Source organism: Dermacentor andersoni, chromosome 7 (genome assembly GCF_023375885.2).
Source record: "Dermacentor andersoni chromosome 7, qqDerAnde1_hic_scaffold, whole genome shotgun sequence".
NCBI lineage: Eukaryota > Metazoa > Arthropoda > Arachnida > Ixodida > Ixodidae > Dermacentor > Dermacentor andersoni.
The window spans coordinates 173,925,807-173,946,187 of record NC_092820.1 but is presented as its reverse complement, the minus strand read 5'-3'; the positions used below and the strand labels follow the sequence as shown (position 1 = coordinate 173,946,187).

The 20,381-nt window shown below is 44.7% G+C and overlaps 1 protein-coding gene across 1 annotated transcript in view; it reads right to left on the bottom strand.

Moving 5' to 3' along the window:
* The window catches only part of Sptz (zinc finger FYVE-type containing 26 spastizin), a 183,896-nt gene that overhangs the window by 23,882 nt on the left and 139,633 nt on the right, over positions 1-20,381 (bottom strand). The window contains exons 39-41 of the mRNA XM_050180184.2: positions 10,773-10,832; positions 8,148-8,294; positions 5,094-5,291 (exon numbers count right to left, since the gene is read on the bottom strand). Coding sequence (XP_050036141.1) covers positions 5,094-5,291; positions 8,148-8,294; positions 10,773-10,832 — 405 coding nt within the window. The remainder of the gene's footprint in view (positions 1-5,093; positions 5,292-8,147; positions 8,295-10,772; positions 10,833-20,381) is intronic.

The following is a 20,381-nucleotide window of genomic DNA, read 5'->3' as shown; positions in this document are numbered from 1 at the left end:
TTGCTGGCATCATACACTGTGAGCATGCGCTGCAAAAGAGCCTTGCGGTACAGCTTCCAGATGGTCTCAATGATGCCCTGATCCATCAGTTGCAGTACCACGGTTTTGTTAGCAGGCAAAAATTCCACAGCCATCGCCTTTAGGTTGTCATTCTCCCCGTGGCTCGGGCAAATGTCAATTAGCATGAAAAGCACTTGCCGATTCTTTGCGTCAAACAGTCTATCCAAAAGGCACACATAGTCTTCAAAAATAGCAGCAGTCATCCATGCCCACTTCTGTAGATGCTTTCCTTGGGAATTAGTTGCATTTCGGAAGCACCGCGGCTTCTCCACCTTCCCCAGTATCAACAAGGGAAGCTTGTCCTCGCCTGTTGCATTGGCACCAAACAGCATCGTGACATGCTCCTTGTGCTGTTTTCCTCTCGATGAGGATCTGCCAGCAGTAGTGAATGTGTGATTGGGTAGCATATTGTAGAAAAATGCAGCCTCATCTAGGTTGTAGATGTCTTTGTCTTCATACTATGGATGTACTAAAGCGCCAAACAGACGATATAAGAAGAGACACAGACACAAGAAGAGACATGGATCTTTGGCACTTTAGTACATCAGTAACATGCACCAACTAGCCCAACAAAAAGTTATGCTGGTTTGTCTTCATACTTTTCAAATAGAGCATGGAGCCAATTTGGCGCCACACGTCTACAGTGTCACGGTTCACAGCTGCGCTTTCGCCAAAGATTGACTTCGAGGTCACGCCATGTCATTTCTTGAACCACTCAAACCAACCATTGCTACACTTGAAATCTTTACGGCCCATTTGGAGGGTGAGAGGTTCGACTTTTGCAGTAAATGCAGGTCCATGTAGGGGAGATTTGCAGTGCTGGCGTTCTTCAGCCGCTGCGGAAGTGCACCTTCCACTTTGGGTATTTCGAATCACGATTCCTCTTTCTCTTCGCTGAGAGGCTCTTTTCAGAGCCATCCAGCACAGCTTCCTTGTTTTTTAATACAGTTAATAAAGTAGACAACGGTATGCCAAATTTCTTTGCAATGTCAGTTTTTTGCCAGCCGCCTCTTTTTCCACTTCTTTTATCAGCAGAACTTTCTGCTCCAAAGTCGGACACTTTCACCCGGAGAATGACGGAGCTATTGATCTCTGTAGTCTGCAAAAGCACACGCGAGGCATGCCTAACGAAGCACTCCAAATAATACACAATCACATGGCCTGCAGCACGGATCTAAATGCACGCGCCGTTGGTGCCAAAGTGACTGAACGTGGCGAGCAACACAGAAGGCACAAGCTTCAAAATGTCGTCAGGGCATCTTGCTTTCCTCGTCACGTTGTGCTGGTGATGGTAACGGCTCCAATGGCAGGCTTGGCATTAGTTTCACCTGTAGCGGAAGAAAGGCAATCGGAGTTGTGGAGACCAAGAAGCGGGAACCGCGGAAGGGCACCGCTGGTGGAAAATTGTGCTTGAGAGGGCAGCTTTGGAGGAGAAGTGACATCGAAACTGGCAGCGAGGAATTGACATGAAGGCGACTTAGAGGAGTGAGAAAGAGAAGGAGATTCTTGATGATGGAGAGGAAAGGTTGGGGTAAAGTGCAGCACAGTAACTGTCTCTCAGCAGGGGACACCTCAACCGCGCTGCACAGGGTTAGGGAATGAAAGTAGAGGGAGTGACTGGCCTCCAAACAGCTTGCAAACTGGAAAGCGAATGAGGAGGGGGAAGGCAGCGGCCACTTTTATAGGGGTGGTGTGGAGGTCACGGAAGACTATGTGAGTATTGCGCTAGAAAGCGCTGCAAATGCGGTGGCTCAAGTCTGAGGTTGTGTTTGTTGTGCTCAAAACACGTCATTATGGGTACACATCGTGATCATGAAAACTGAACGATTTTGCAGTAGGAGATTTGCATGATCACTGGGCAATTTTTTCCCGAGGTGTGCAGCTGCGAAGTTTGCAGAACGAAAGTCTTTCAGCGCGACATTGTCGACGACACTGTGCGAATTCTATGGTTTGAGTGTCGGTGTTGGCGCACCATCGTGTCCGCACCATTGACAAATGTCTAGGAACAAAATTTAGTGACCCTACGAGACATTTAGACCATTTGTCTAAAGTCGGATGGCACGAATCGAGCATGACCTGCTCTAGAAAATCACCGGGGAAACACCAGCCTGCATTGACCTGCCATGTTGACAGCCTGACTCACCGCTGGCGACACTTGGAATATTCTTGTTTTTGGCAAATTATCAGTCAATTTGCATCGTGAAAAGGGCAACGAAGCTAGGGGCAGTGTTTTATAGCGATGCGGGCCAATTATGGCAAGCGGCGAGCAAATTTCTAGACTGGCTTCCCCAATGTTGTCTTCCCAATTTGTTAACGTAGCTTCTCACGACGAACATGGCACTTACAATCGGAGGTACACTTCTTTTGTGCTTTTCAGCATGTTTCAGCGCCAGAAGTGCTCTTTAGAGCGGTAAAACTTTACTCATCGAGCGCATCCCATGGAATGCGACAGCACAAGTCTGCCTGCGGTCTTTTGGACACTTTTCGGCATCCGAGAGATCGTGGTTTTCTGGCATCGCAAAACGTCGGAGAAACTTTATGTTCGCCGAGATTCTATAACGGGGGAGACCAGTGATGCGATTTCGACCAAGATTAACGGTTTAGGCATGCTGAACCATGGAATTTGACAGCTTCCATTTGCTCCACAGTAAACAGCTGGGAGCACTCGGCACTCACTTGGTGCCTGTTACTAGGCAGAGTTATCGGTCATGGGTTTAGTACTCTTGTGGCCTATTCTGTGCCTGCATGAGACTAATTCGTAGATGGTATTAATTTGACAGTGTCTGCGCAAAAGGATCGCCGCCGCTCGGCAGCAGCGATGCCTCCACTCGCCACTTCGCTCCAAGTGGGTCAAGTTCTTCATGCGCTTCGAGTAATGCGGCATAAGATGCATGCATTTGGGTCAGGACTGGAAGGAATTTCTAATAAAGCAATATTTCAAGTAATGCGATTTCATTATAACGAGGGATTACTGTATGTGGTCAAACTTGCCACGTCTGCACAAGTTCACATGGGAAAAAAACGCATTTCTTTATCCAAAGTGCGGACGAAGGTGTAACATCACATACAGTAAAACCTTATTAAACCGTACCCGCTTAAACAGTAGTTTCGTTTTAAAAGTAGTAAAGTCAAATCCCCGACGCAGCGGCAATTGAACATAATATGCTTTGTATCCGCATAGACCGTACCAGCTTATTGCGTACTTCAGTTAAAACGTATCGTTTACCACTTTTTGTCACACAAACACGGCAGTGCGTCATCTCCATTGGATGGCCTGGCAGAACAACAAGCCTCAGAGATCAGAACAATGGCCTCCAAGCGCCCTGTGCATTTGTGAGTGAAGCCACATCAACATCAACATCATTTCGGTGCTGTGCCAGAGAGCATTGTGGCATGGTGCATGCGAGTACTCGCGCCGTGCCGAAGCTCGGATAAAAAAGACGCCGGATGCTCAGCATAGAAGAAAAATTAGACATTGTTCGTGCTATCGAATGTGACACGAAGAAGTCGGCGCTGGCACGTGACAGGGATCTGCTGTTGACTATGGTGTGTGGCATTTCGAATGCGAAGAAGTTGCTCGGCAGCACTGCTGCGACCGCGAAGGGATGTCGGCTACGAGGTTAGACTTTTCGCCATCGTTGCCTCTGTTGTTGCCGAAGTGTCGGCTAGCGACAGTGATGAGGACGACACAGAAAGCGACAGCATGAACGATTATGGCCCGACAGTGGCAGAAGCTGCGCGTTACGTCAGCCTCATGAATGCAATCGTCGCGACGAGAACAGCACCCCGCAATGAAAAAGGTGCCCCGCGACTTCTGCAGCGCTACCGCACGCGTGCACGGAGAATACGTAACGCCAACAAGGAATCTGCCATGCGAGTGTTTGCCGAGAAGAGGGGGGCTGGCTCGCAGTTTCAGTAAGTTTGAGGCCGCTGTCGTCGCTCCTAGGCTGCCGCGGCATCAAACGAAAATAACAATTTTGTCGCGCGAAATGAATAAATACTGGGTGTTTATTTCCCCTTTCATTGCACTCTCTCTGAGTTCTGTTTTTGATGGGTAAATGGTCGGTCTCATGCTATTTCGGTTAAACAGTACTACCGTTTAGTACATACTTTTTCCGAGGTCCGGCCAACTACGGTTTAACGAGGTTTCACTGTAGTAGTTTCTTATATTCAAGCTGCATCCTGGATTGCTACATTTGTATTTCATCGTTGATGATGACAGCAGTTTTGTGCACACATGTGTCAACTATTGCGAAGGCAATCACACCAAAATGAAACATGAATGCATGGTAAAACAAGAATGATCACGCATGTCCACAGTACAGTTCCATATACTAAGTAAGCCAAATCACTAAGCTAAAAATTCCACCCATACACAAAGGACTAGCATTATATCAGGTGGTCTTTCCTTAACAGAAACAGATTTAGTAAAAGTCTGCTGTGCCAAATAGTGTAATTCTGTTAACACTACTTGCTCTTGGAATCTCACTGTGATGTTAATTAACAAAGTGAGACATATTAACTTTGTAGTTAGTATACACTTTAGAGAAAATGCCCCAATTGTGGATTTCAATCTAAGCAGTAATGAAGCACCAATTTCAAAAAATATCACGTCAATCACTGTGGCAAAATGCAGTGATGTTATGTTCCAGTTAACACATATCATGATTGTTAACTATACAACATCAATGCATTTCACCGCAGATTTTGAAGGCTTATTTCTCTGTGAAAATTATTTACTTAGACGACATCACACTGAGATTCCTAGTGAAATCGTGCCCACCTTTTCAAGTAATCTAGATGATGTGATAGAACTTCATCGTCTACCACAAGCAAGTTTCAATAAGTCTGTTTCCAGTAAAGAAAATCAGTTGGGCTGTGCATAGCACAGTTCTGTGTGTTAAGTGAGCCACAGCTCTAGGCTTGGTATTGCACACACGCAAACGCACGCACGCACACACACATGCACACACAAGCGAACAAAATGGCATTGGCACAAGTGAGCAGATTTATACAATGAAGCTTTGACGCACCTCCATGAACAGCTGCAGAGCGTAGAGCGTGTGCATCCACCCCCGTTTCTGGAGGCTTCGACACACGGCGAGTAGAGTGGGCCACCACCGGTTCAGACTGATGTCCATCTGCCGAAGGGAGCAGAGCAATGCATCCAGCGTACCCTGTTTCAGTGATGGCTGCAGCAGCTCCTCCAAGAACAAGTCCACCTCACAGCCCTGCAAGAGACAGGAGGTATGAGACCCGGCAGTTGCACTAATGAATTCATGAGAAAAATTGACTAGAATTTTTTGCCTGTGTGTCCAAACAAGATAAAGAGGTCACAAGAAGATGAAGCCTTGAAATGATAAACAGTGGCCGAAAGAGGGAAACCTCAACCTGGAGCTGATGTTTGGCTATATGCAGGAACTTGCCTTCATCAGGGTGCTAGTAGAGCATCAAGTTCTTTAGCCAAAACATTGGCTTCAGGATGAGGCTTCCCACTGTTCATCAGTGACCTTACTTATACTTTTAAAGTAGAGCTTGGAGCCGATGTTGGCGCCGTACGTCTACAGTGTCACGGTTCACGGCTGCGCTTTTGCCAAAGATCGACTTCGAGGTCACGCCGTGTCGTTTCTTGAACCACTCAAGCCAGCCATTGCTACACTTGAAATCTTTATGGCCCATTTGGAGCAAGCGGGTGGCCTGCTCGCAGACCCGCTTGCTTGCCAATTCACCTATCCACCCATCAAACTGCCTATCCACCTGTCTGTGCATGTATGTGTGTGTGTGTGTTGATATTATGGTGCAAATTCCTTTATAACAAGATTATGGTGAATCTTTGAGTGTGCTGGCTCCCACAATGTCATCAAATACTAAGATGTCATTAACTCACGTTTATTCTCTCACCCAATTCGCTCTTTTCTTATCCCTTAACGTTACACCCATCATTCTTCTTTCCACAGCTCGTTGCGTCATCCTCAATTTGAGTAGAACCATTTTCGTAAGCCTCCAGGTTTTTGCCCCGTACGTGAGTACTGGTAAGACACAGCTGTTATACACTTTTCTCTTGAGGGATAATGGCAACCTGCTGTTCATGATCTGAGAATGCCTGCCAAACGCACCCCAGCCTATTCTTATTCTTCTGATTATTTCAGTCTCATGATCCGGATCCGCAGTCACTACCTGGCCTAAGTAGATGTATTCCCTTACCACTTCCAGTGCCTCGCTACCTATCGTAAATTGCTGTTCTCTTCCGAGACTGTTAAACATTACTTTAGTTTTCTGCAAATTAATTTTTAGACCCACCCTTTGGTTTTGCCTCTCCAGGTCAATGAGCATGCATTGCAGTTGGTCCCCTGAGTTACTAAGCAAGGCAATATCATCAGCGAATCGCAAGTTACTAAGGAATTCTCCATTAACTCTTATCCCCAATTCTTCCCAATCCAGGCCTCTGAATACCTCTTGTAAACACGCTGTGAATAGCATTGGAGAGATCGTATCTCCCTACCTGACGTCTTTCTTTATTGGGATTTTGTTGCTTTCTTTATGGAGGACTACAGTGGCTATGGAGCCGCTATAGATATCTTTCAGTATTTTTACATACGGCTCGTCTACACCCTGATGCCGTAATGCCTCCATGACTGCTTAGATTTCGACTGAATCAAACGCTTTCTCATAATCAATGAAAGCTATATATAAGGGTTGGTTATATTCCGCACATTTCTCTATGACCTGATTGATAGTGTGAATATGGTCTATTGTTGAGTAGCCTTTACGGAATCCTGCCTGGTCCTTTGGTTGACGGAAGTCTAAGGTGTTCCTGATTCTATTTGCAATTACCTTAGTAAATACTTTGTAGGCAACGGACAATAAGCTGATCGGTCTATAATTTTTTATGTCTTTGGCGTCCCCTTTCTTATGGATAAGGATTATGTTAGCGTTTTTCCAAGATTCCGGTACGCTCGAAGTCATGAGGCATTGCTTATACAGGGTGGCCAGTTTTTCTAGAACAATCTGCCCACCATCCTTCAACAAATCTGCTGTTACCTGATCCTCTCCAGCTGCCTTCCCCCTTTGCATAGCTTCCAAGGCTTTCTTTACTTCTTCCGGCGTTACTTGTGGGATTTCAAATTCCTCTAGACTATTCTCTCTTCCATTATTGTCGTGGGTACCACTAGTACTGTATAAATCTCTATAGAACTCCTCAGCCACTTGAACTGTCTCATCCATATTAGTAATGATATTGCCGGCTTCTATTTTATTCTATTGCCGGCTTCAATTCTATTATTTACCCTTAATGTTGCTCCCCTAAATGGTCGAATATGGCAAACACAGTAATGCAAAGCACTGTACTCAATAATAACTATACTTGTTTATTAGTGTTGTTCTTCAACACTCTTTATTAAATTCAGCCATCTCCTGAGACATGTATAAGCAGATATTGTAAATAGTGCTTCTTCAGATGTGACAGATCGTTATATTTAGAGTTCTTAAATTACATTTCATTTGTTTTAAGCTATTTTTTAACAAGCTCTGCACCACTTGTTTCGCCTTTTTTGGGAGTGATATCCTCATGTTTGTCGAAATTCGTCCAAGGTCATCCCGATTGCAAAAGTGACTTGAGGACTTGGTTTTTATAATCTTGAAGAAGTGTTGGCAATTTCCAAATATGTATTGGTCCTGTAACTGATCAGAAAATATGTTCTAAGAGTGATACACTCATTTTGATGGCAATGTCACCATGCTCATAAAGAAAGCACACAAGCTAGAACAGTACAAAGACAGTGTGCAATGGACTCTACTAATGGTGAATGCTATTACGCTGAATTCTTTGGTAAGCTAAACACTTCAGGGACTATAGCTTCACTTGGTCAATGCATTCAGTGAACTTCTATTAGCTTGAACTTCTGATAAGAGATAAAGGTTAACAAGGTCTGTTTAGGTTCAATTTAAGTAAGAGCCTATCATAGTTAAAAAGTATGGCATGACTAGAGTTGTGACTAGTGTTGCGACTAGTGTTGCAACTAGTGCATTATTAGCATCGGCTAGTGTTACACTGATGAAAGCAGAAAATGCAAAAAGGAGCAGCATGCCTTTGAAAGGTAGTACTCGAGGGACTGTGTGGTTCGACCGTGCCGATAGAGAAATGACAGCATTGATCGGTGGCTGCCATACAGCTCTAAGTAGTGCTTGCATTCGGAGTACACCACGCCTTTCAATTCACTGACCGGAACTTTCACCTGCAGACAAAAAGGAGAAATACATAAAAGGAAAAGCATGAAATACTGTCACCATCCAGCGTGCTCTCAGAGATGTTACCAGACAAGAGTTACAGCAGCTCCGAGATGGATGCATGTGTGCATCTGGGTGCCACAGATTAGAAATCTTGAAAGCAGGGGTGTGCAAATGTTCAAAAATTTCTAATAACAAATCGAATAGCGTCCTATTCGATTAAGTCTTTGAATTGAATAGACACTATTCGTAAGCACAAATATTTTTTTATGCAAAAGCATTAAATGGTCTATTGGGTGAAAAAGCAAGTGTCTATAAGCAGAGAAACGGCACCTAAATTCCGAATGGCTGCAACACCACGTCACGAGTGCGCCTCGATGGAGCAGAGCGGGCAAAATGGTGTTTCGTGAGGGGAGAGGGCATTGCCACGGCGCCACATCAAAAGCGCATCTCAACAGAACTCAACAGATATGGCACTATGATGCCGGGGGCGAGCCGAGTTGTCATCGACGAGGCAGTCGCATGACAGGCGCATGCGGGTGCCACTGTCTCGCTCTTGGAAGCTGGCGTGCGGTGCATACAGCTTTCTTTCACCCCAACTGGGCTTAGCAACTGCGCGTGCTTGCCGGCTTTGGTGGCTGTTGCTGCGTCCTCAGTCACAGGACGTCGGTAGCATGTGGCATTGGCACCGCAGGCTACTGATGCTTGCTTGCTCGGGCAGCACGTACCGCTATGGTACATTACTCGCAGTGCAAAACTCAAAGGGCCACTCAGTGGCGTTCAATTGGACATTAATGCTTTCGCATTCAAAATTCTTAGGAAGTGCTTAGGTGTCCTCAGATTTTCTTTAATAGTTTACTGATATTTCAAGACGTCAACTTCACCCAATTAGCCAAGAAACTGGAGCAAAAGTACAATAAATTTCATCTCCATGGGCATAGTATAGGCATAAAACGTGAGAGCTTACGTAATGGGGCAGGCTATGTCGCTAAGGTAGCCATACTTTAGCTGTTATACAGCGATCATGGGCAGTCTCTGAAGAGCCCTGTGCATGTGAAGAAACTGCTTATTGTGCTTTATTATGATTTTTAATGATAACATTAGGATGTGAGCACTGTTTCACACTGATTGTGAAAATATTCAATATTCAATATTCAACTTCAATATTCGAAAATTATTCAAAAAGTATTTGATATTAAATTCAATTTGTTTCTGGAACTAATTGATTTGTATTCAATTCAGTCTAAAAAAATACTATTCACATGGCCCTACTTAAAAGAGTACTTCAGGATTTGCAATGCAGATGCATGTGTCTGTCTTAAGAGGCCATACTAGTGGCATCAGCTAGCTAACAGTATGAACTGTTTGTGATTTGAATACTACATTCCATTGTTTATTTTACAACAGTAATGGGACACTGGAGTGGACACTATGAGACAAGCTCGGATGCTCAAGTCTGCGTTTGTGCTTGACAAGACAACATGCTGACATGATGTGACATGACTGGCATTCACGTTACCATGCTCTGGCATTCCATGACGTTCCGTGCACATTCACACAATCATGCTTTTTCACTGGCTCACACTCGCCTAGCTTCCATTGCGATCAGACATGAAATGAATCGTACATTAAATCAGACCAGAATCATGAAATGGGGCATGGGTATTTGAAGGCTGAATCAACTTGTTCGGCCAGCTATTTTTCGATCTGAATTCAAACTAGACTACAGTAAACTTCTGTTAATATGACTCCAGTCAGTATTATTTTTTTGTTAATTCGATCCCAACCAAAGGTTCCAGCTGGCACCCATGCATTTCTATGGGCTCAAACTTTTGCTATTTCAATCCTAAAATTGTCCTTCGCTGGATAATTCGACCTTGACCAGTAAGCATACACGCACCTTACCCCTATGGTGCTTTTTTTTTTTTTCATGAAAACAGAACCAAAAATTGCTTGCACAGTGCAATTGAATACGAAACCAAAATCGTTTCCGGTGTTCATGTGCTTTTCACATAATTAAGCTTTAGTGTGGCAAAGCTGACTTTCATTAATCGTGCGGTGAAGCTGGCTTTAAGGAACTGGCCGCATGCAACACATATCAGAACCCTGCCCATTTTTCATTCTAAAAAATATGGTGCACATTACAGTTTTACTGTGTTTAGGAGCTTTAATGCCATTTCTACATTAATTTCCTCTTTTGGACACATAGAAAACATGCGATTTTGATTTGGGGGTGTGTTAGAATCAAGCAAATAGTACTGCTAAATGAATCAGCGGTGTGTTTTGATGTTTTTTCTGTATCTTCTTTATTTAGACCTGCCGGATAACTCAATTAATTTTTTCAGTACCATCAGGCTCGAAGTAATGAAAGTTGATGGTACAATACTTGTGCATGCCTAACCTAAATGTGTATAAGAAAAAGAAAAACCCAACTCTGATGGAAAGGAGTGAAACCGGGGAGAAAATGTGCATACGCTGACACTCACCTCAAAATTGGGGTCTTTGATACTCTTCAGACTGCCGATAGCACAGAAGACGGCTGCAGCCTGCAGAGAGCATTACATGTCACATGACTATACAAGCTTGGACCATGCTCAGCTGACAGGCCAGCAACAACACCAGTGACAGCCACCAGAAGACACAAAAATTATCCCAGTGTTATCCCAGGTGCCGTCATTCCCATTACCCATTGTAGCCCCTCAGAGCTTCCTAGCCTCCATGCACCATCATAATGATGCAAGCGTGTTGCAGTCATGATGGCACACTTTCTCTGTCCTACTACTGCAAACTGGGTCAGCATTCTAAGGAACAGTCACTTAAAGCTTAGATGGTTCAGGCTTGAAGCTTTTTGAAAAGTGAAAAGAAGACAAGAAGGTCAAAGTGCACTACTCTCAGCTCACTGAAGAAACAGCTTTTGGATGTATATTGTCGCATGATTGTCCGTACAGGCCGCCGTTGGAATCTGAACCCGGCAACGTTTAACGCTAGAACGTTATCTAGTGAGGAGAGTCTAGCAGTGCTATTGGAGGAATTAGAAGGCAGTAAATGGGATATAATAGGGCTCAGTGAAGTTAGGAGGCCAAATGAAGCATATACATTGCTAAAAAGCGGGCACGTCCTGTGCTACCGGGGCTTAGTGGAGAGACGAGAACTAGGAGTCAGACTCCTGATTAATAAGAATATAGCTGGTACGTACAGGAATTCTATAGCATTAACGAGAGGGTGGCAGGTCTTGTTGGAAAACTTAATAAGAGGTACAAATTAAAGGTCGTACAGGTCTACGCCCCTACATCCAGTCATGATGACCAGGAAAGCTTCTATGAAGACGTGGAATCGGCGATGGGTAAAGTCAAAACAAAATACACTATACTGATGGGCGATTTCAATGCTAAGGTAGGCAAGAAGAAGGCTGGAGACAAGTCGGTGGGGGAATATGGCATAGGCTCTAGGAATAGAAGGGGAGAGTTATTAGTAAACTTTGCAGAACAGAATAATATGCGGATAATGAATACCTTCTTCTGCAAGCGGGATAGCCGAAAGTGGGCATGGAGGAGCCCGAATGACGAGACTAGAAATGAAATAGACTTTATAATCTGCTCTAACCCTGGCATCATACAAGATGTGGACGTGCTAAGCAAGGTGTGCTGCAGTGACCATAGGATGGTAAGAACTCGAATTAGCCTTGAGGAGGGAACGACTTGAGGAGGGAACGGAAGAAACTGGTACATAAGAAGCCGATCAATAAGTTAGCGGTAAGAGGGAAAATAGAGGAATTCCAGATCAAGCTATAGAACAGGTATTCGGCTTTAACTCAGGAAGAGGACCTTAGTGTTGAAGCAATGAACGACAATCTTGTGGGCATCATTAAGGAGTGTGTAATGGAAGTCGGTGGTAACTCCGCTAGGCAGGATACCAGTAAACTATCGCAGGAGACGAAAGATCTGATCAAGAAACGCCAATGTATGAAAGCCTCTAACCCTACAGCTAAAATAGAACTGGCACAACTTTCGAAGTTAATCAGCAAGCGTAAGACAGCTGACATAAGGAAGTATAATATGGATAGAATTGAACATGCTCTCAGAAACGGAGGAAGCCTAAAAGCAGTGAAGAAGAAACTAGGAATAGGCAAGAATCAGACGTATGCGTTAAGAGACAAAGCCGGCAATATCATTACTAATATGGATGAGACAGTTCAAGTGGCTGAGGAGTTCTATAGAGATTTACAGAGTACCAGTAGCACCTACGACGATAATGTGAGAGAGAATAGTCTAGAGGAATTTGAAATCCCACGAGTAACGCCGGAAGAAGTAAAGAACGCCTTGGGAGCTATGCAAAGGGGGAAGGCAGCTGGGGAGGATCAGGTAACAGCAGATTTGTTGAAGGATGGTGGCAACATGGCGTCAGGCAGGGAGATACGATCTCTCCAATGCTATTCACAGCGTGTTTACAGGAGGTATTCAGAGACCTGGATTGGGAAGAATTGGGGATAAGAGTAAATGGAGAATACCTTAGTAACTTGCGCTTCGCTGATGATATTGCTTTGCTTAGTAACTCAGGGGACCAACTGCAATGCATGCTCACTGATCTGGAGAGGCAGAGCAGAAGGGTGGGACTAAAAATGAATCTGCAGAAAACTAAAGTAATGTTTAACAGTCTTGGAAGGGAACAGCAGTTTACGATAGGTAGCGAGGCACTGGAAGTGGTAAGAGAATACATCTACTTAGGACAGTTAGTGACTGCTGATCCAGATCATGAGAGTGAAATAATCAGAAGAATAAGAATGGGCTGGGGTGCGTTTGGCAGGCATTCGCAGATCATGAACAGCAGGTTGCCATTATCCCTCAAGAGAAAAGTGTATAACAGCTGTGTCTTACCAGTACTCACGTACGGGGCAGAAACCTGGAGGCTTACGAAAAGGGTTCTACTTAAATTGAGGACGACGCAACGAGCTATGGAAAGAAGAATGATAGGTGTAACGTTAAGGGATAAGAAAAGAGCAGATTGGGTGAGGGAACAAACGCGCGTTAATGACATCTTAGTTGAAATCAAGAAAAAGAAATGGGCATGGGCAGGACATGTAATGAGGAGGGAAGATAACCGATGGTCATTAAGGGTTACCGACTGGATTCCGAGGGAAGGGAAGCGTAGCAGGGGGCGACAGAAAGTTAGGTGGGCAGATGAGATTTGGAAGTTTGGAGGATCAACATGGCCACAATTAGTACATGACCGGGGTAGTTGGAGGAGTATGGGAGAGGCCTTTGCCCTGCAGTGGGCGTAATCAGGCTGATGATGATGATGATGATGATGGTGGCAACATTGTTCTAGAAAAACTCGCCACCCTGTATACACAATGCCTAATGACCTCGAGCGTACCGGAATCTTGGAAGAACGCCAACATAATCCTAATCCATAAGAAAGGGGACGCCAAAGACCTGAAAAATTTTAGACCGATCAGCTTACTGTCCGTTGCCTACAAAGTATTTACTAAGGTAATCGTAACTAGAATCAGGAACACCTTAGACTTCTGTCAACCAAAGGACCTGGCAGGATTCCGTAAAAGCTACTCAACAATAGACCATATTCACACTATCAATCAGGTCATAGAGAAATGTGCGGAATATAACCAACCCTTATATATAGCTTTCATTGATTATGAGAAAGCGTTTGATTCAGTCGAAATCTAAGCAGTCATGGAGGCATTGCGGCATCAGGGTGTAGACAAGCCGTATGTAAAAATAATGAAAGATATCTATAGCGGCTCCACAGCCACCGTAGTCCTCCATAAAGAAAGCAACAAAATCCCAATAAAGAAAGGCGTCAGGCAGGGAGATACGATCTCTCCAATTCTATTCACAGCAGTTTACGATAGGTAGCGAGGCACTGGAAGTGGTAAGGGAATACATCTACTTAGGCCAGGTAGTGACTGCGGATCCGGATCATGAGACTGAAATAATCAGAAGAATAAGAATGGGCTGGGGTGCGTTTGGCAGGCATTCTCAGATCATGAACAGCAGGTTGCCATTATCCCTCAAGAGAAAAGTGTATAACAGCTGTGTCTTACCAGTACTCACGTACGGGGCAAAAACCTGGAGGCTTACGAAAATGGTTCTACTCAAATTGAGGATGACGCAACGAGCTGTGGAAAGAAGAATGATGGGTGTAACGTTAAGGGATAAGAAAAGAGCGAATTGGGTGAGAGAATAAACGTGAGTTAATGACATCTTAGTTGAAATCAAGTAAGAGAAATGGGCATGGGCAGGACATGTAATGAGAAGGGAAGATAACCAATGGTCATTAAGGGTTACGGACTGGATTCCAAGGGAAGGGAAACGTAGCAGGGGGCGGCAGAAAGTTAAGTGGGCGGATGAGATTAAGAAGTTTGCAGGGACGACATGGCCACAATTAGTACACGAACGGGGCAGTTGGACAAGTATGGGAGACACCCTTGCCCTGCAGTGGGCGTAGACAGGCTGATGATGATGATGATGATGATGATGATGTCGCATGATGCATTTTTGTATCACCCTGATGAAGGTCTTGTCATTTTATGTTTCCAAGTGCAAGTATCATGTTGCCTGCACTCATTGGTAAGCCTAATGTGTTCTCAAATATGCTTCATTGTTGCTCTGTCTGAGCGTGTCTTTCAGCTTCTTTGCAAATATTCACCATGAAATATGGTGTTGAGAACTTTCTACATCCTGCATAAATAGCAACTGGCCAAGGGCTGCTCCAGTTTCAATTCAACAATTGCCGACTGTACTTGCAGTTGATGTTGTCACTTCAGTGTTGCTTGCTTTCGGGGCATAAGTTTGCCCATCCAAACACTACATGATTCTTTATTAATTAATTCTGGTGGTGTTTCTCCATTCCTCTTGTTTTTTTTTTTCACCATCACTACACCATAACATGTTAAAGTGTGCACAGTTGGCTCACACAAACAGAAACGAAAAAAAAAAGAAAAAGTCAGCAATAGCAGCAGTTGAAAAGATAAGGTTAAAACACAGTACCATATTTATGCGATTGTAAGTAAACTCGAATGCAAGTTAACCACACCCCTCTACATATTGCATGTCAAGAAAAAAAAAGGGGGGGAAGGCCCTATCCAGGGGCACATATGCAATGAGAATTTATTAGTCACTGGACTACTCATATTCACTTTTGCCATCATCCTCACTAATGCTGCCATCGTCATGGCTGCTGTGGCCCCACAGTATGTCATCATCTAGCGGAATCCCACATTTTTCAAGCTACTGCACCATTACATCACGTGGAACCACCCGTGCCGAAAGAACCCAACTGCACACAGCTGTCAGGCAGGCTCTTTTCACATGCCCGGTTGGTGTAAGCTCACAGTCTTCCGCTGCCAGCCGGTTATTGCACTCACGGCAGATCAGGTATTTAAAAGGCTTGTTCACACCGATGTTGAGAGGTTGCTGCCACATCAGACCACCAGGAATCATGAGCATGTCTGTATGCTCTTTTTGTGGCTCCACATTTTGAGGACACTCGACTCTCACGTGTCCCTTGATGTTTTTTTCCGCGCATGGCTCTCGCATCTGTAATCCGACTTCACTGCAAAGCTAAGCAATGCCGGCGGTCGGTGTAAGTGCAGAATAGTAAAAATAGTATGGTGGCGTGTTCAAACGATTGTATTTGTACATTCCGGGGGTAGGCTTCGCGAGGCGGTCTCGCAGAAGCATGGATCGGTGCACGCGCAGAACGTCCGCGCCACTTGCCGATCCCAAGCCAAAGAGGAAGAGCCTTCTCCTTTCAGTGTCCAAGTAACCCCACTGTTAGGTGGCGTTAGCAGAGCCACACTCGCGCCATCTCTCGCAATACCCTTCAATCACACCGACTGGCATGGGCACCAAGCCACGCGGCGAAGCCGGATTACAGGAGACGAGAGCTATGCGAAAAAACAACATATCAGGGGACACATGAGAGTCGCGCATCCCCACAAGATGGAACCGATTTCAATCGACGTTGATGGCACATGCAATTTGATTAAAAAAGCTAGACTTTCTTCATCGGCGGGTGTTGATAACATAAATTACAAATTCCTTAAGAGTACTGTTGCACATTCATCTGCTTTCTTGTCAAATATTTTTACTCAGTCTTTGCAGAGTTCAACACTGCCGGACGACTGGAAGACAGCAACGGTGATTCCAGTCCACAAGTCTGGTAATATTCATAACCCCTTAAACTACCAGCTGATCTCCTTAGCGTCTATTCCATGCAAGTTATGAAAGCACATACTCTACTGCAACCTTGTCAGTTTTCTCGAGTCTAATAACTTTTTTATGTCACAGCAGCATGGTTTTCATAAGCACTATCCTTGTGAGGCTCAATTACTAACCTTTACTAATGATTTGTCTTTCACATTAGATCGAGCTTCAGTGATTAGGTGCACCTTCCTTGACTTCGCGAAAGCTTTTGACACCGTCTCCCATTGACTATTATTACTGAAACTTAGTGCACTCCATCTTGATCGCAGCTTGCTCAAATGGATTGAATGTCTCTTAGAGAGTAGAACACAGCATATTTCTGTTAATGATCATGACTCGAAATCATGCTATGTAACATCCAGTGTTCCTCAGCGGTCATTCCTTGGGCCTCTTCTTTTTCTAATTTATGTAAATGACCTGCATGTTTCTGTTAATGCTAATATAAGGCTTTTTGCAGACAACTGTGTGCTGCACTGCGTAATTTCTAATGAGTATGACTTCTCCGTTCTTCAATCTGACTTTAATCAAATTTCCTTTTGGTGTGACACATGGCTTATGAAACTAAACATTAACAAGTGTAAAGCGATGAGAGTGTCTCGAAAAATTGACCAGTCCACTTCTCTAGGCAATGATCTTAACGGTTGCCCTCTTCAGTTCATCAACAGCTACAAGTATCTAGGCGTCCATATCACTAAAAACCTGCCTTGGCAGAAACATATCCACCATGTTATTAACAAAGCTAACAGTACCCTTGGTTTTATTCGCTGGAATTTCCGCCTTGCTCCCATTCCGTTGAAACTATTACTATATAAAACACTCGTGCATTCTAAACTCAAGTATGCTTCACCTATATGGGACTCATACACCAGCTCGCTAACACAGTCCTTAGAATCAATTCAATACCGCTCAGCTAGCTTTATCCTCTCTAACTACTATCGCTTGGCCAGTGTTTCTAGCATAAAGCAACAGCTTGACCTACCTCTCCTTTCTACTAGACGTTGAATTTTCCACTTTTGTCTGTTTCATAAAATATACTACACTAATAATGACCTAACAATGACACTTTTTTTCCTCCAAGCCATTTGTCATCCCATATTCATTATCGAATGAAGGATGGGTAGCCTCAGTGTAAAAGAAATGCATACCTCAAAGCTTTCATTCCGAAAACAAGTCAAGACTGGAATCACCTTCCTGCCTCCATTGTCGCTATCACAGATCACGATGTGTTCAACTCGGCTATCTGTGATCATGCGCTGCCTATTTAGCCTTTCTTTTTTATAATTTTTTTTTTACTATTGCCACTCCTCTATAATGCCTGTATGGCCTTGAGAGTAAATAAACTAAATGAAATTAAATGAATTGAGACTGTACATGCGAACATTTAGGCATTGGTGCCCAGCATGGGGCGAGCATATTCGGTCGATATCCTGTCACGGTGAGTCAGACTTCCTCGATTAGTCAGCACCCATGGGCATGTTCTATTGGTAGTGATTCGGCTAGCTGGCACTGGTGTATAAAAGGTGTAGTAAATGCCCTTGCAATTGTATGCACTACTGCATTGTAGTTCCTTTGTCCCAAGAGCATGTTTGAGACCCCACATTTGGCTGCCCAATGTAGAGCTCTTGGAGCATCGGACAATAGTTTTAACAGTTTTGCTTGGTTCAAAGCAATCTTTGTTTGAACCGAAATGTGGACCTAGCTTGGATGTTTATTGCTAATGGCGGCGGCATGCTTTCCTGAGAGTGAGGTGATAGCTGCTGCTACGTGTCTGAACTTGTCGACATGCTAAGCCTTTTCTGAAGTTGGAAGACAGTATTCATTGGTATGAAAGCCACATGGTTTGCATCCTGGAAGAGCGAGGCCTAGCACCTGCAGAGTATTGGCAAGCTTGAAGTGGGTGAGTACAGAAACCTTGTGGGTGGTCTGAGTTTCTTATGTAAATAGCCTCTCCTATCTTTTGGACTGCAGGAGTTGCGGCCCCGGGAAATGCGCGCCAAGGGTGCTGCAATGGGCTGTGTGATATAGTAGCCTAGCACCAGGCACTCCAACATTGTCTGGGATGGTGGGTGCCCTCCGCTCGGATGCTGTGTGCACCATGCGGGGTAGAACTACCTCACAGAGCTGACATCTCCTCATAGCTGCCTATTTTACACCCATTTTGGGTTTTGTTTATGGATGCCGGTTGTTGTCAGGGTAGCGACTCATTAGGCCTGAGGCTTTCTGGAGCTGCCTGTCACACGTGGAGGGGCACAACCTGGTGGACCATGGTGTTAAGGTGTCGCACTTCGCTGCCCTCATTCTAGTAAGCCTCATACAAATTGAAATTATACTCATTCAAATTAAGAAAGTGAGCTTTGTTCACGAGAACCTAGCATCTGAATAGCCGCCCAATATTTTGCTAGCCAAATTGAACATCGTACTACATGGATGATGTGCATGCAGAATTTCTCTTCCTGGCACTACTTCACTGTTTGTTGAGTGTGTTGGGTGTATGCACTATGAGCGGTGTGGTCCCTGGTTTTCTGTCACCTGCACATCATCTGTGCTGCTGCCAAGTACAACGATCAAGCCACTCCAGGCAATGAAGATGCCTGTGGCCGGTTCAGTGCAGCTACTTCAGCGGCCACCTGTGTCTGGCTCACAACTCTTGGCAGCTGGAACAGAAGCCAGCGGCTACTGTGGCTCTTGCCAGCAGGGCGCCTTGGCGCAAGTGACGCTTGCTCATGCCGACTACTACCGTGCCGTTTCTAGAATCTTGGCATAGAGTCATGCCGTCGAATCTGCAGCCATGTCCTCTGCACAGTAGCTGCAGTGACCAACGAACATGAGCAGTGCACCCCAGAGACACAGCCAACGCATGCATTATGGACAAGAGTGCATGGACATTTTCTCAGTGTGGCCACTGCTGCATGTATTTTTTGTTCGCAAAAGTATGCGTTGATATTAGACTGTGTAACATGTTTTTGCCAAAGAATGTAGTGTTTTAAGGTTGGGGGATGTGGGAACGCTCAACTCTCATGTGCCCCCTGATGTTGTTCGCATCTTCTGTAATGCGGCTTCGCGAGACAGCTACCTAAGCACCGACAGTGGTAGGTGTAAGTGCAGAATAGTGTGAGAGATGGTGCGAGTGTTGACCTGCTAACGCCACCAAATGGCGGGGCTACTCGGGTGCAACAGGGAGTATCCTCTCCCTTTTTGGCTTAGGGTTGACTGAGTGCGTGGAAGTCTGGCATGTCAGCCGGCGCGCTTTACGGAACTGTCCCAAGAAAGGCTTCAGAGCAGGGCTCCAGGATGTACGAATACAATCTTTCAACTGCGCCACTGTTCGCGTGACTGTGCACACGAACAATTAGGCATTGGTGTCCAGCATGGGGTGAACATATTCACTCGATATCCTGTCACAGTCAGTCGGATTTGTTTGATTAGTCAGCACCCATCGACTTGTTCTATTGGTACGTAGTAATTTAGCTGGCTAGATTGGTGTATAGAAGGCGCAATAAATACCCTTGTGATTGTGTACGCTACTACGTCGTCGTTTTTTTTGTCACAAGTGCATGTTTGAGGCCTCACAACTTTCACCTCGGCTGTGAGGTGGCCTCGAAAGGAATGTAACATGAGGAGGTTGGGAATGCAATTTTTGAAGGGCACCCCCGATTTCAGAAGCCACACTAGGTGGTATTATTCGACCGACAAGCCGTTCATCATGTAGCCCTTCTCATTGACTCATACAACTAGTTCACCTATGGAGAATGCTTCCGATCACATTGTCATTCGCAAGACAGTGTATGCTCAAGGTTTCCTACCATCCTCCAAGCATGACAGTAAACCGAAACACTTCATTTCCATTTATGAGGAGCTTAACTTTGTGGG